This window comes from Trichomycterus rosablanca, chromosome 22, assembly GCF_030014385.1.
Source record: "Trichomycterus rosablanca isolate fTriRos1 chromosome 22, fTriRos1.hap1, whole genome shotgun sequence".
Lineage (NCBI taxonomy): Eukaryota > Metazoa > Chordata > Actinopteri > Siluriformes > Trichomycteridae > Trichomycterus > Trichomycterus rosablanca.
In genome coordinates, this window is record NC_086009.1 from 3,436,822 (window position 1) to 3,451,841 (window position 15,020).

The window sequence follows — 15,020 nt, forward strand, 5'->3', positions numbered from 1 at the left end:
ATTTTCAAACAGGAATTTTCGGTCAACAGGGGCATCCTACTCACTCATAACACACCTGGACAACATCCCCTGCCTCTGGTCCTCAGGTGTTTGTGTATATGTGTATCACAGGATGGGACTGAATGATGCCTTGTCGCTGGAGGAAAGGCAAGCTCGACCCGTGTAACCTCAGACCCCCAAAAAAACGACGCCAACATAACACACATCAGTCAGGATTACGCAGCCTTCAGCAGATACATGTCTGACCTAGGGTGACTTTTATTCGCCAGCTTGAATGAAAGCACCACTTGTCAACAATCCTCTTTTAATATTTGTCTAAGGTTCGTTTTACACCTGTACACTAAATTATTTTTGATAAGTACACTTCATCTCAGTCATGAGGTATTCCTTTTTCCCTCAGGGAGCGTATGACAGAAGGGATGGAGAGAGAAAGACAGACGGAGATAGAGAGAGTGAGAGAAAGCAAGATGCAGCATGAATGGATTTGGTTCTGTGGTGGTGATGGAAAGGGGCAGAGAGGCAACAGTGTTGGAAAGATAGCCTGGAGAGACAAACGTCAACCAGCAGCTATCATTTTCAAGGAGCCAACGTATAAAACTGACGGTCTGAACTGTTGCACAGGGACTCTGAGGAACATCATCAACAACCTCTCAACAAATACACACATACACACAAACCCGGCATCATCAGTTATACACGTCCACAGCTTACAGTGTCCAGGACCAGAGACAAAGTAGGGTGTCCAGGGTGTTTCCAGCCTTTAGTCTCGAAAAACTGACCCAAAAAATTAATGTATTTTATATCCATCCAGTCACGTCAAGACTGAGACAAGCAGGTCAACAAACAAATCTGTCACCTAGTGTTTTCACCTGTGTTCTGGCTCTCCGTCTCTCTTTCTTTCACTGGACTGTCTGTCTGATGTCAGATATCAGCACTTAGGTCTGTAACTCCAGGCGAAGGAGGCTCCTCTGTGCTTCGATATGCTGTTGCGGAAACGTGTGTAATTAGTCTAAGACAAGACGAGTGTAAGAGTTGACAAAATCTAGCCTGGAGATTGTCATTAGTCTTTCCTGTCAGTTATTCTTCCATTAAGGGGAGTCGGCACTTCCCACTCCAGGTGCTAGTTTCATCCTCGGAGGAAAATAACGTTTGGGTTTATAAAGAGTACGATTGATGGGTGATTCACCTTACAGGGAAAAACAAGAGCATCATTAATAAAGCCATCAGATATCTGGGGAATTACAGAGATTATACAGTCTCTGCGATAATGTTACATCAGATCAGCCAGATGGAATACTGCCATCCTGGATGAAAGGTAATTTCCCAGTTTAGCAACATACTTATGATAATTTAACCAAAATCAAGAGTTGAAGCCAGTTCTAAAAAAAAGAAGTGGCGGCACATTTGCTCGGTGGGTAGCACTGTCGCCTCACAGCAAGAAGGTCCTGGGTTTGATTCCCAGGTAGAGTGGTCAGGGTCCTTTCTGTGTGAAGTTTGCATGTTCTCCCTGTGTCTGGGTGCTCTGGTACCTCCCACAGACCAAAGAAATGCATTCATGGAGGCAACTGGAGATACCGAAGTCTCCCTAGGTATATGTGTGTGTATGTGTGTTTGCCCTGTCGTTTCCTGCCTTTTGCCCAGTGAATCGGACCCACTGTGACCATGAATAGAATAAAGCAGTGGTAAAACAGACATGCGGAAGGTGACTGGAAGAAAGGTTCAAACCAAAGCCTTAGTTCAATGGTCCTTTACAGCACCTACACATCCAATTGCACCAGCATGCTGCACAAAGTGATTAACAAAGAGAATCAAATTTGCTTTTGCAAACATGCATTGTATTTGTTCCTTCAGGAGTCCAGATCTACATGCTAATCATTGTCACCTCTCCAACTGCTGTTTGACTTCACCTCTTTTGGATGCCCAGAGAATCACAAGTCAAGAGTCTATCACTGACCAGAACTCTATTATGAGGCGGCACGGTGGCTAAGTGGGTATCACTGTCGCCTCACAGCAAGAAGGTCCTGGGTTCGATCCCCAGGTGGGGTGGTCCGGGTCCTTTCTGTGTCCAGTTTGCATGTTCTCCCTGTGCCTGTGTGGGTTTCCTCCCACAGTCCAAAGACATGCAAGTGAGGGAAATTGGAGACACTAAATTGTCCATGACTGTGTTCGATATAACCTTGTGAACTGATGAACCTTGTGTAATGAGCAGCTGCTGTTCCTGTCATGAATGTAACCAAAAGTGTAAAACATGACGTTAAAATCCTAATAAAACAAAAAAAGAACTCAATTATTACCATTAGCTTGTTCATTAAGTGTCCCCAGCTAGCTCTAGGGCCAAGAGACGTATAATCATTCTATTTTAATAAAGCTTGTTAGTTCTAAGCCATCTGGGAGCAAACTGGTTATGCACATTGCTGTATTTATTCAACACCAGTTCTCCTTGTGTCTGTGTGGGTTTCCAAAAGACGTGTAAGGAAGGTGAATTAAAGATAGAAAATTGCCTGTGATGGTGTTTGACACTGAACGTCAAATGTAAAACATCACGTTAAAATCCTAATAAATAAATAAATATATAAATATACACTACATCAAACATTTTCATTTAAAGATGTTTGTTTATTCTAAAGACTTTTAAAGTAACTACTTAAAATGACCACTGCACTGCAAACATTAAGAGGCGTGAGTAACTTTGAAGAAACTGGATTAACTTGTGGTTCGGTGTATACTGTATATATATTTGTACAATAAACTACAAATGGTGCATTATACAAGCAAACAAACTACATATCCCATAATGCATTTCAAATCCTGGCAGTCACATGACTCAGTAGTAAGTCGAACCAAATAATGCGAATGAGGCAGCACGCAGTATAAATATACACACATATACAATTTTAGTTTCAGATATTCAGCAATCATGTTTGTTTTACTGTTTTAAATGTGTGTATTATAAAGACATCGTTATATGTAGAAAGTTAAATAAATATCGTTTATTAGGGGCGAAGCGACTTCCGGGTGTTGTGTTTGTGTACAGGAAGTGGTGACGTGTTCGAGTTAAAGTGAAAGAAAAACATCAGTTTTATTTACTGTGTCGTTACAGCGCCGCTGCTGTTAGTTTAGTGTCTTAAATCATAAATCATCTTACATCATAACAGAAGATGGATACGATTTATCACCAGACTAATAAGTAAGTACAAGAACAGATTCGGGATTGATTGTTTCAGTGGTTAGTAACAGCTGGTTAGCTGGTTATAACCGAGTATTCTTAATTTACTATCAGCTTCTAGCGACTCTGATTAAGCATAATCAGACACTTCCGTTTAATCAGACACATATTAGCTATAATCAGATTTGTGTTGCCTATGATATCACCTTGTACGACCAAACAACTATTAGTAATAATCACACACGTATTGGCGATGTTTAGACACCTGCTAGCTATAATCAGACTCTTCCGTTTTATCAGACACACATTAGCTATGATCAGACTTGAGATGAGACACGTATTATCGATGTTTGGACTCATTAGCTACGATCAGTCACCTATTAGCAATAATCACACATTTATTAGCTTTAATTAAACTCATATTAGCTATGATCAGACACCTATTAGTTTTAATTAGACTCGTCTTGGCTATAATCAGACTTGTGTTGTCTATGATGAGACACGTATTAGCGATATTTGGACACATTAGCTACGACCAGACAACTATTAATAACAATCACACATTTGTTAGCGATGTTTACACCCAGCTATAATCAGACACTTACGTTTAATCAGACACATATTAGCTACAATCAGACTTGTTACCTATGGTCACCCCTTTTAGCAATAATCACTCTTTAGCTATGATTAGACTTCCATTAGTTTTAATTCAACTCATGTTATCTATAATCAGACAACTGTTAGTAATAATCACACACTTATTAGCGATGTTTCGACACCTAGCAATAATCAGACACCTCCGTTTAATCAGACACACATTAGCTATGATCAGTTTTGTGTTGCCTGTGATGAGACACCTATTAGCCATATTTGGACACATTTGCTACAACCAAACAACTATTAGTAATAATCACACACTTATTAGCAATGTTTAGACACCTGTTAACTATAATTAACTATAATCCCTTTAGCTATAATCAGACAACTGTTAGTGATAATCAGACAACTGTTAGCAATAATCACACAGTTATTAGCAATGTTTTGACACCATTTAGCTATAATCAGACTCTTCTGTTTAAGTGATATTTGGACACATTAGATATAATCAGACACCTGTTAATAATAATCACACATTTATTAGCGATGTTTAGACACCCAACTATTATCAGACTCGTTTTAGCTATGATTACACATATTAGCTTTAATTAAACTCACATTAGCTATGATCAGACAACATTTAGCTATGCTCAGACACCTTTTAGCTATGATCAGACAACATTTAGCTATGCTCAGACACCTTTTAGCTATGATCAGACAACATTTAGCTATGCTCAGACACCTTTTAGCTATGATCAGACAACATTTAGCTATGCTCAGACACCTTTTAGCTATAATCAGACTCCTGTTAGCTATTATCAGACACCTTTTAGCTATAATTAGACATTTAGCTATGCTCAGACACCTTTTAGCTATGATCAGACAACATTTAGCTATGCTCAGACACCTTTTAGCTATAATCAGACTCCTGTTAGCTATTATCAAACATCTTTTAGCTATAATCAGACACCTTTTAGCTATAATCACCCTTTAGCTATGATCAGACACTTATTAGGTTGGCCTCATAACCGATGGTGACGAGTCTGCCTACAGAAAGGAAGTCGAGCAGTTGGTCTCCTGGTGCAGCGACAACCACCTGCTGATCAACACACAAAAGACTGTAGAGATGGTGGTGGATTTCAGGCGCAACCCCCCCCTCCTTACCTCCCCTCACAATTAATGGCTCTATGGTCTTAGTGGTGGAGTCACTTAGGTTCCTGGGCACCACCTTATCCAGGAACCTAAAGTGGGGAAAAGAACACGCTCTCCATCGCCAAGAGGGCTCAGCAGAGAATGTTCTTCCTAAAACAGCTGAGGAAATTCAACCTGCCCCAGAGTCTGCTAATCCAGTTCTACACAGCAGTAATAGAGTCCATCCTCACATCATCCATCACCATCTGGTTTGGTTCCTCCACGTCACATGAACGAGCCAAACTCCAGCGTATAATCAGGACAGCGGAGAGGATCATTGGATGTAGTCTGCCAACGCTTCAGGACATCTACAACAGCAGAGTGCTGAAGCGTGCCGGCAAAATTACAGCAGACCCCTCTCATCCTGGACATCACCTTTTTCAAACACTTCCATCTGGCAGAAGACTCAGGGCAATTAAAACAAACACATTCAGACTCAAGTCAAGTCAACTTTATTTATATAGCGCTTTTTACAATAGACGTTGTCTCAAAGCAACTTTACAAAATCCAGGACCAACAGATACAAAAACCCCTGTTGAGCAAGCCAAGGGCGACTGTGGCAAGGAAAAACTCCCTGAAAATTACAGGAAGAAACCTTGAGAGGAACCAGACTCAGAGCAGGGCCCATCCTTCAGACACGCTAACAGCTTTTTCCCCAGAGCTGTAACACTTCTTAACCACAGTTGTTCTGTTGGGTAAATGTTGGTAAATACTGGTTAACAGTCCGTGTGCTGTCGGGTCTGTTAAATATGTTTTATGTTACATGTCATACACGTGTAATTATCTGTACTATTATGTGTATTGTTTGTACTATTGTGTGTATTACTGTGTGTATCACCAAAGCAAATTCCTCGTATGTGTAACATACCTGGCGAAATAAAGTGATTCTGATTCTTCTATTAGCTTTAACCAGACTCTTGTTAGCTATGATCAGACAGCTATTAGCTATAATCAGACTTGTTAGCTTTAATTAGACTTCTATTAGCTTTAATCAGACTTCTGTTAGCTATGATCAGACACATTTTAGCAATATTCAGACTCCAGTTAGCTATCCGCTATAATCAGACAACTGTTAGCTATCTGACATGTATAGTGCTGAAAAAATGTGCTAATTATATTCTGTATTCACTTATTTTGTCTCTTTGTTGTTATCAGGCAGATTCAGGAGATCCAGTCCCAGATGGGCAGATTGGAAAAAACTGAGCCACAATCAGTACATTGTAAGTACTTTCTGATGCTCGTATGCATATGAGCCCTTTAAACAAATCCAGTTTCCATGAGGAGAGTGAGGATGGTGTGTGGTGAGTGTAGTTTCTGTTTTTAGTCATGCTTGGGTTGGGCAGTGTAGGATGAACAAAATGTTCTTTACTGTTTTATGCAGACGTTTGGCTGAATTACGTATTTTTGTACATTCTGCAAATATACTGTAACTTCACTTTATACTGATGGACTGTTTATAATAAACTGTTTATTGTGGCGTGTGTTAAATGAAGTCTCAGAACTCAGAAGGGGTCTAAAGGAGATGGCGCTAAATCCGGACTATAAGCTCTCTCTCTCAGTCTCTCAGTATATTGTATTATCATTATATAATATATGAGTATATTAGAAACTAGGGATGTCCCGATCCGATCTCAAAGATCGGGATCGGGGCCGATCAAGGCATTTTTTAACTGATCGGAATCGGCTTTACTAAACCCGATCCTAATCCCGATCTTTTGTTTTACGTCAGCATGTCCGCTGTGTGGAAATAGTTTAAATTGGAAAGTGAAACAAGTCCAACAGTGAAGTGTAATGTCTGCACTGCGAGCGTTTCACGAGGCGGTGGGAGCAGAGCTGCGTTCATTACTGTAGAATTTTACTGTTTATATGGTGTGTGAGTCAAGGATCACACCGGTTTACAAAACAACGTAGTGATGCGCTCGCTTAATAAAGAAATAAATACACAGTATATTCACATTGGGAGCATAACACTTTATTAAAGAGTCAAGCACGCTATTCCATGCACTATGGAAGCCCCAAAGGGTCAAAACACTCACTTCGCATAGAAACGTCCATCAAACCACTGTCACAATACAAGCACTTTAAAAACTGGCTTTCCTTCATAACAAAAGAGCGTTTCCATTTTATTTTGGTATTCAGGTTTTACTGTAATGCTTTTAAGTAACTTTTTTTCTTATATTCAAGTTAAGCTGCTACACAGATTTCTGTTGATTTTTAGTGTATCACTGCATTAAACAGATTTTTTTCCTTCGAATGTAAAGTTTAAAGTAAAACTGTAATTATCTCACCCATTTTGATTGATTTTGAAAATACAAAACATTAAGCCAATAGCTTGGATGCAGCATTTTTCCCATCAGCACTGCAGAGCTATTTAGTTGTTAAACATATACACTGGATTAATTTGAATAACTGTTATGAACTTGAAGTGTGCACTGTGTGAACAGTATTATCCAGTTCTTATCTAGACAATATCTAGAAAATACAAGTATCAGTTTGAGACTCGGTATCGGATCGGGATCAAAATTAATAATCGGGATCGGTATCGGGAACAAAAAAACGTGATCGGGACATCCCTATTAGAAACGTGTCCATACTGTGCAACCTTGAGCGGTTATATTCAGCTCAGCTTAGGACTTGATCTGAGTGGGGCGTGGAGGTGGAGCCGTGTGTCCAGAGCCAGCTTGTTGCCCTGGCAGGAAGGACAGGGAGAGGCTGAACGGAGAAGTAAAGAGGATGTTTCGGGGGGTGTGGGTAACGAAAGGCTAGGAAAAGGATAAGAGGGCTGTATTGGTTTGGGTTTGGGCAGATAAACGTCTCAGCCAGGCCGTCGCCTGCACATGCTAGTGACATCATGTGATGATGTCATAGGCTAGAAGGATGCATGATGTGTAGACATGTGAGGAGTCTCTTAATGGGAACGGCGCTGGACAGGCTCAGTGCATGCGTGTAGAAGTGAGCTATCTGTAAGTCCCGATGATGTTTCCCACCAGCTTCAGAGCCTCTCCCAGGAAACAGCACACATCCTGATGCCTAATCAGACTCAGACTATCGGAGGGAGACACTGTATGACCGGGCTGCGCGTTTCAGACGAATGTTTGTATTGTAAATAACATCATGTTGCTACATCTTTTATATCTTTTACAGTGGTAGAAAATGAGTTGCAGGCCAGAATCGAGCAGGTCTTCAGTCAGCTGGAACGACTGGAAATTCTGTCAGGCAAAGAGCCGCCCAACCGCCGTCAGAACGCCAAGATGTAAGTTGTGTTCTCTGATGCTTAACCACCCAAGCCATACTGCCGGACCTGATCCTGAATTACATATTTTAGTCCAAAAGGCTGCAATATGTTTGATCTGTCCTTCACAGAGCTTCCTGACATTAATATTTGAAAGGTGGAAACTATTATTGTTCATCATATCGTTGGCGGTTCTTAGCCCATCATAAAATAAAAGTGAAGGTGGTAATGATGATGATGATGATGATGATATTTTCTTTAAGCCTCTCCTGTAAGACGGGCCAGTGATAGCTCAGTGGTTAAGGTACTGGACTAGTAAACACAAAGTTGCCGGTTCAAGCCCCGCCACCACCAAGTTGCCACTGTTGGGTCCCTGAGCAAGGCCCTTAACCCTCAATTGCTCATTGTGTTCAGCTCATTGTGTAAGTCGCTTTGAATAAAAGCGTCTGCTAAATGCTGAAAATGTAAAATGTAAATGTAAGAGGTAGCAACATCAGATCCTTCATCACAGGATCTGGCACAGTTTTGATGCTGGATGACCTTCCTGACACAACCCTCCTATTTATCTTACCTATCTGCAATTAATCAGTCCAGGCTTGGAACTGGCACCCCATCCCAAAAGGAACAGGTTCACGTACCACCAAGCATCTTTTGTAATTGTGAGCCCAGCCCAGCCTTGTCAGTGCACTCTCAGTGCTGATCCCAATCCCAGAAAAAAATAAGAGGGTTGCCTCATGACAGACAGCCAACATTAAAACTGTGCCAAGTCAGGTATGCAGACCAGGACAGATCCGCTGTGGCGACATACATCCTGGTACCGAAAGAGAAAATAATTGATGAATAATAACACTGAATACTGAATAAATCCACTGTAGTAACAACCGTAGTGATGCGTTTATTTGAAAGACTAATTACATAGTGTAATATTAGTTAGTAGAAGTAGCCAACCACTTCTTTTCATCTGCACGAGGTGGCTTCATACAAGGATCAGTATCTTGTACCGAGTCACACACCGATCTACTCTACTTTAAATCCACTGTAGTAACAACCGTATGTACCGTGATGTATTTATGGAACACTAATTATGTAGTGTAATATAAATTTTTATCTGTATATAAATGCTGCATATTGTTCATGTGTAAGGAATCAGTTTATCGAGTCATCCTGTGGATCATCAAACAGAGCTTGTTGTGCAGTATTTTATTATAGAAACACCTCATTGTAGATACATGCAACGCTGCTTCAGTGCCTGCATGTGACACAAAAAGAAATGCACATCTGTGCCCTGAAGCATGTTGCATGTAGTCATGTTATTGCTATTGCAGGATTACAACACTCCAGAAACAGACCCCAGGCATAATATGTGGCAACATACACACCTGAAACAAGTCATAGTTCCACTCATGCACATCACAGTGCAGTCTAAACTGAGAAGGCTAGATAACCTCTGTACAAATAGCTGTGAGAATGTGAGACAGGTTGCCAGATTTCTCGGACGATGCGCATAACTCTGTTGTTTTTGCTGGGTGTCGCCGCAGGCGCGTGGACCAGCTGAAGTATGACGTGCAGCATTTGCAGTCGGCCCTGAGGAACTTCCAGCACAGGCGCTACGCACGTGAGGCTCAAGAGAGAGAGAGGGAGGAGCTGCTGAGCCGCACTTTCACCACCAACGTCAGTACACAAATACACACACACAAATACCACAGTAACCTGCGTCAGGTGTCCGGATTTTTCTCAGAAGGTTTTAAAGTCCACAGTCAGAAATTTTGCACTCAGTATATAGGCGTGTATGGCACCACAAGCACTGTGTAATTCAGTCTGTTTGGAGCGAAAGACTGATCTAGGCAGAGACAAAAGCATGATGATCAGGGAAGCTATCAAAACTGCTACCTCAGTGGACCGGCAATTCCTGTAAAACCGAACTAAGATAATGAAAAAAAGCTGATTTGAAATGTTTTAAGGCCAAATGAATGGTAAAACATATTGGTTTTTTAAAGGGTTTTGATTTAGTCTCACTCACCCATTTAATTTTAGTAATCACTTTACCATAATCAGGCTCTGGGTGGATCAGTATCTGCGAACACTGGATCCATCACAAAGTATCACTCAGTTACTCAATACTCAGGGGCAACTTGGAGCAGCCAATCCCCCCTTTGCAAGGTTTTTTATTGGTAGTAGGACACCAGACTAACCTCAGGAAGATCCACGTACACACAGAAAGTTCAGCGAAACCCTTACAAGTGTTCATTAAATGTTAATATTCTTTTCTTCTTTATTGTCCTGCATGGTTTGTTAATTTATAATCAGGAAGCAGACACCTCGATTCCAATCGACGACACGCTTCAGTTCAACTCCAGCCTGCACAATGCACACAGAGGCATGGACGACCTGCTTGGCTCCGGCTCCAGCGTCCTCAATGGCCTCCGCGACCAGAGAGGCACACTTAAGGTATGTTAGACCAAGACGAGAAAGAACTATTCAGTACATTGAGCCTGTGTTTTATCCGTTCACATACAGTCACTGGGCATTCAGGGGTCCAAGAACGTACAGGGACAGAAAAGAATGTAAGCTTTGTAAGATTGTGATGTACTAAAGTTCTATAGCAGGGCAACAATTAAAAATGCAAAGCAAATTAATGTAATTTACAAAAATGTTTTAAGGGACCCAGTCAAAGTCCTGACTTTAACCCAAGAGATATGCTGTAGCAAGACCCGAATTGAACAGTTTAATTCCAAAAACCTAGCACATTAGCCATAAATAATGGAGAAAAAGATTATATATATTTTATAATTCTCAAATAACTAAAACAAATATTTATACTATATGACAGTTTGCCTCTGATTAGTCCAGATCACTTTCCCAAACTATACCCTAGAGTGCTTCATCTACTGACATATTTTTTTCTTTTGTTCAGGGTACTCATAAGAAGATGCTGGATGTGGCAAACATGTTGGGGCTGTCCAACACAGTAATGCGTCTGATCGAGAAACGAGCAACACAAGATAAATTCATCATGATTGGCGGCATGTTGGTCACCTGCATTGTTATGTTGCTGGTTGTCAAATACTTAAGCTGAACCCTTCTGCCATAAATGGACCTCATTATGTATTACATCAATATCAATATATATATATTACATCCAGGTGCATATATATATTTATACCTGATGTAATGTACTATATACACCTGGTGTAATTTTATGTTAACAGTATTAGACTGTTAATGCTGCTGTCTTTTTTCTCATCATCAGAAGCCCTACCTGACTCGATCCTTATTTGTATCTGGCCTTGTATCTGGACCAGCACCTTGTATCTGGACTAACCCCCCCCCCCATAAGACATAGTCTATCATGTCTGTTTAGATGCCTGACTGAATACTAGCACAGCGCTCTGCACAACCAGAGCGCCCTCCATTACAAACAGGTGTAAAACTTTCATTTTAAACATGCCTTTGTGCACAAACACAGATTCAAAACAACATGATTTTGGTTTGGTAATAAGTTGAGACTGCTATAGATGCAAAGATGGTGCTTTCCAATACTAATAGCCATGGTTTTAAATTAGAATGCAAGCTTGTGGTAGGATATCCACTTGCATTGATTTATGAAGTGTATATCGGTGAGTTCTGTTTAAGGGTAAGTCAAGGTTCTGGGCAAACATAAAATGTGAGGTCTAGACATGATGTAAACACATGCCTGCCACAAAGTTCCATCATATAACCAGAGCCCCCCAAAAAAAAAATTGTTCTCTCTGTGCTGCTGATTATATTAGGGGGTAAATGGCACAGTGATGAACCCAGTTTATACCTCTGATCTGTCTGAGACAAACAGAACATGAACTTAATCGATAAATAATGATTAAATAGACTAGCATGTACTGACATGCATAAACCATTTGATTAGGTGTGTCAACTAATAAATAAAGAAGAGATACACCTAGTAGGTAAACAGTTACTGATGGTATCTTTTTTGTGTAAAATGTGTCAGCCTGCTCTCTATCAGTGGAAAGAGGCCATCAATGAAGCGCTATTTGGAGTATTTACATTTTCGGGATTTAGCAGATGCTTTTATCCAAAGCGATGTACAGTTGTGACAGTATACTGTCTAAGCAATTGAGGGTAAAGGGTCTTGAACCAGCTACCTTTTAATTACTAGTCCAGGACTTTAACCACTAAGCTACAACTTCCCCTTAGCAAAGTAATGATATACCTGAATCAGAATCAGAATCAGCTTTATTCGCCAAGTATGTTTACACACACAAGGAATTTGTTTCCGGCTGTTGTTAGCTCTCTACAATTTACAATACTATGAAGTGCTTTTATCTAGAAGGTGTACTTGATTAAATGTGTAATAACTATATGACTAAAACCCACACAATAAGCCCCTAAACCACTCTCTATTCCCTTTCACAGCCTTTTCAACAATGGCTTTTCAATCAAACGAGCATTTAAAGGTTAGATACTGATTTTGGATGGGAAATACTGGCTCATGACCTTAATTCCAACTCATCCCAAAGGTTGTCAGTAGAGTTGAGGTCCACCTAATGTCCAACCAATGGTCATGGTCAGATGACCACATACTTTGGGCAGCATACATTCCTTTTTTCAGCAAACTGTTTCTTTATATGAACTGCAATGTAATTAGAAATGTTCTAGAGAATAGTAAGTTTGCTTTTTTAGATTTTTTATTTTAGTAAGAGCTTATTTTGTCTGTTTTGTCTGAGTGGGTAAGTCGGCTGTCGTGAAGCAGAAGAAACGACCAAACTGAACAGAACCTTTGTCATTCAGAAGTGAAAATGGTCACCAGTTTTATAATGCATTATTATTTGTTGGAATTTATGTGAAGGTTCAGAGAACATTTTCTGTATTTAGAAAATTTTTACGTTTTAAATTTTACCTCAAGCTAACTCTCCATTCTCTCTCTTTTAAAGAGTTTGAAGAGTATACATCTCCACGTACATATTTAAATCATGTTTTCATCTAAACAAAGATCTATTTCATTCTCCTACATGTTGGTGATCTAAGCAGCCAATAATATATGGACAGTTTTGTTTAGTATAGGTAGAAAATGAAAAGAAATGAGAACTGCTTTTGCTATCAGGCGGTTAAACCGTGCCACTTGGTGGATGAAACTAGCATAACATTGCTTTGTTCGGCATAACTAAAATAGTTCCAGTCTTAATTTATTTAAAACACAGTAACACAAAACGTTCCAGTCTTTACTTTCCACTCAAAACACTTTAATAAATATAGCCAGGGTTATTTCACCAAGCAGAATTTGTAGATTAGCTTTAGCAAACATACTGAATAAACAAATTTCAACAGCATGATGTCAAATTCAAGTTAACTTTGTTATGTTGCATTAGATTTAGTTTCTTTGAAGCAAAAATAGGTTATTGTAATACTTTACATTGTAAAGTTTACAACACAGCGATGATCACCACAGACGTTTGCTTTATTAATTCCTGTCAGATATCGTGGTACAGATCGGAGAAATAGACTACTATGAACTAAATGTGACATTATTTGTTATTAATATTAATAGTTAGACCAATTCTGTTTAATTTATGATTTCTAAACCAGGCCTAATCAATAAAATGGCTACAGATTGACTATGAAGGTATTTTCATTACATTGTGGTTTGTGATTTAATGTTGTACAGCTACATGGAGTCTCGGAGTCATTGGTTCTTAAATGACTAGTTGGAGTTGATGAATTCTATTGAAGCTCAAGATGGATCTCCAGGGGTAGATTATACCAAGAAGTGGTACTTTGGCAGGCAAATTCACTTAGGCAGGTGTATTAGCAGCAAAACCCAATCTCATGCTTATCATGTCTAATGTCAAGCACTGATGATGTACTGTATAATATTAATACTTTTACAGACTCAAGGTCTCTGTACATCATCTCACACACAGGTAGGTGGCGTACTGGGATCATGTATGGTGGAGGAAACACTTGAGTAAACATTTGGGTCTTGAGAGTGGTAGTGCATTCCTAAAGTATCTGGCTCCAACTGTACAGAGTTTGGTGATAAGGATGGTAAGAACGCCTTATGAATTGGGTTTAATTCTCACCTTTGTTAACTGTGAGGATTTTCACACTGTTCACACGTCTGTCTAAGTTTCCTTTACATCTCTTAGTTTAGCAGTTCCATAAACATCCAGAAGATGGACTAAATGTTCCAAATGACCCCTTGGTGTAACAAAATGTGCTTGTTGTTATCTAAAGTATATTCCTGCCTTGTAGCATTTCTGGCTGGTGCTGCATACATCCACCCACCCAACCCTGAAGGAAGAAGCAGTTAGTATAAATACATCTGATAAGTATCAGGTGGATTTTGATTAGCCCATATTTAGCTTACATTTAACAAGTTAATGTGGGAGAGATGTCAAATCACCAGGCCTTCACACTCGCAGCTAGTGACCCACCTGGACATCAAACTACACAGTCTATGAAGTTTAGAGATCCCATCTAACATACAGTAGTGTTCAAAAAAATAGCAGTGATTTTAAAAAAGTGAATAAAGCACAAAATCATTATAATAACTTTTATTTCCATAAATGCAAATGTACTGAAAATACTACACTTTCAATTCTAAATCAAAACATTAACAAAATTTTGCCAGTTTGTGTTCATCCTTTACAGAAAGTTAAGAAAAATGAATATTAGGTTGTTCAAAAAAATAGCAGTGCCAGCATTTTTCATTAAAAACTCAAAAAAATTATCTATAACATGAAAAAATGTTTGAGGTTTTACTTTACTTTAAATTACTGAACTAATATTTAGTGGCAAAACAATTGTTTCTGAGATCTGTGTTGCATGGAGTCGATCAAC

The 15,020-nt window shown here is 39.5% G+C and overlaps 1 protein-coding gene across 1 annotated transcript; it reads left to right on the forward strand.

The window, feature by feature from the left end:
* Positions 1-3,077: 3,077 nt before the first annotated feature.
* gosr2 (golgi SNAP receptor complex member 2) lies at positions 3,078-13,796 on the forward strand. Its single transcript, XM_063019033.1, has 6 exons — positions 3,078-3,187; positions 6,110-6,174; positions 8,099-8,207; positions 9,725-9,857; positions 10,494-10,634; positions 11,101-13,796. The coding sequence occupies exons 1-6, from the start codon at positions 3,159-3,161 to the stop codon at positions 11,260-11,262; spliced, it is 639 nt and encodes a 212-aa protein (XP_062875103.1). The 5' UTR covers positions 3,078-3,158; the 3' UTR covers positions 11,263-13,796.
* The last annotated feature ends 1,224 nt before the right edge of the window (positions 13,797-15,020 follow it).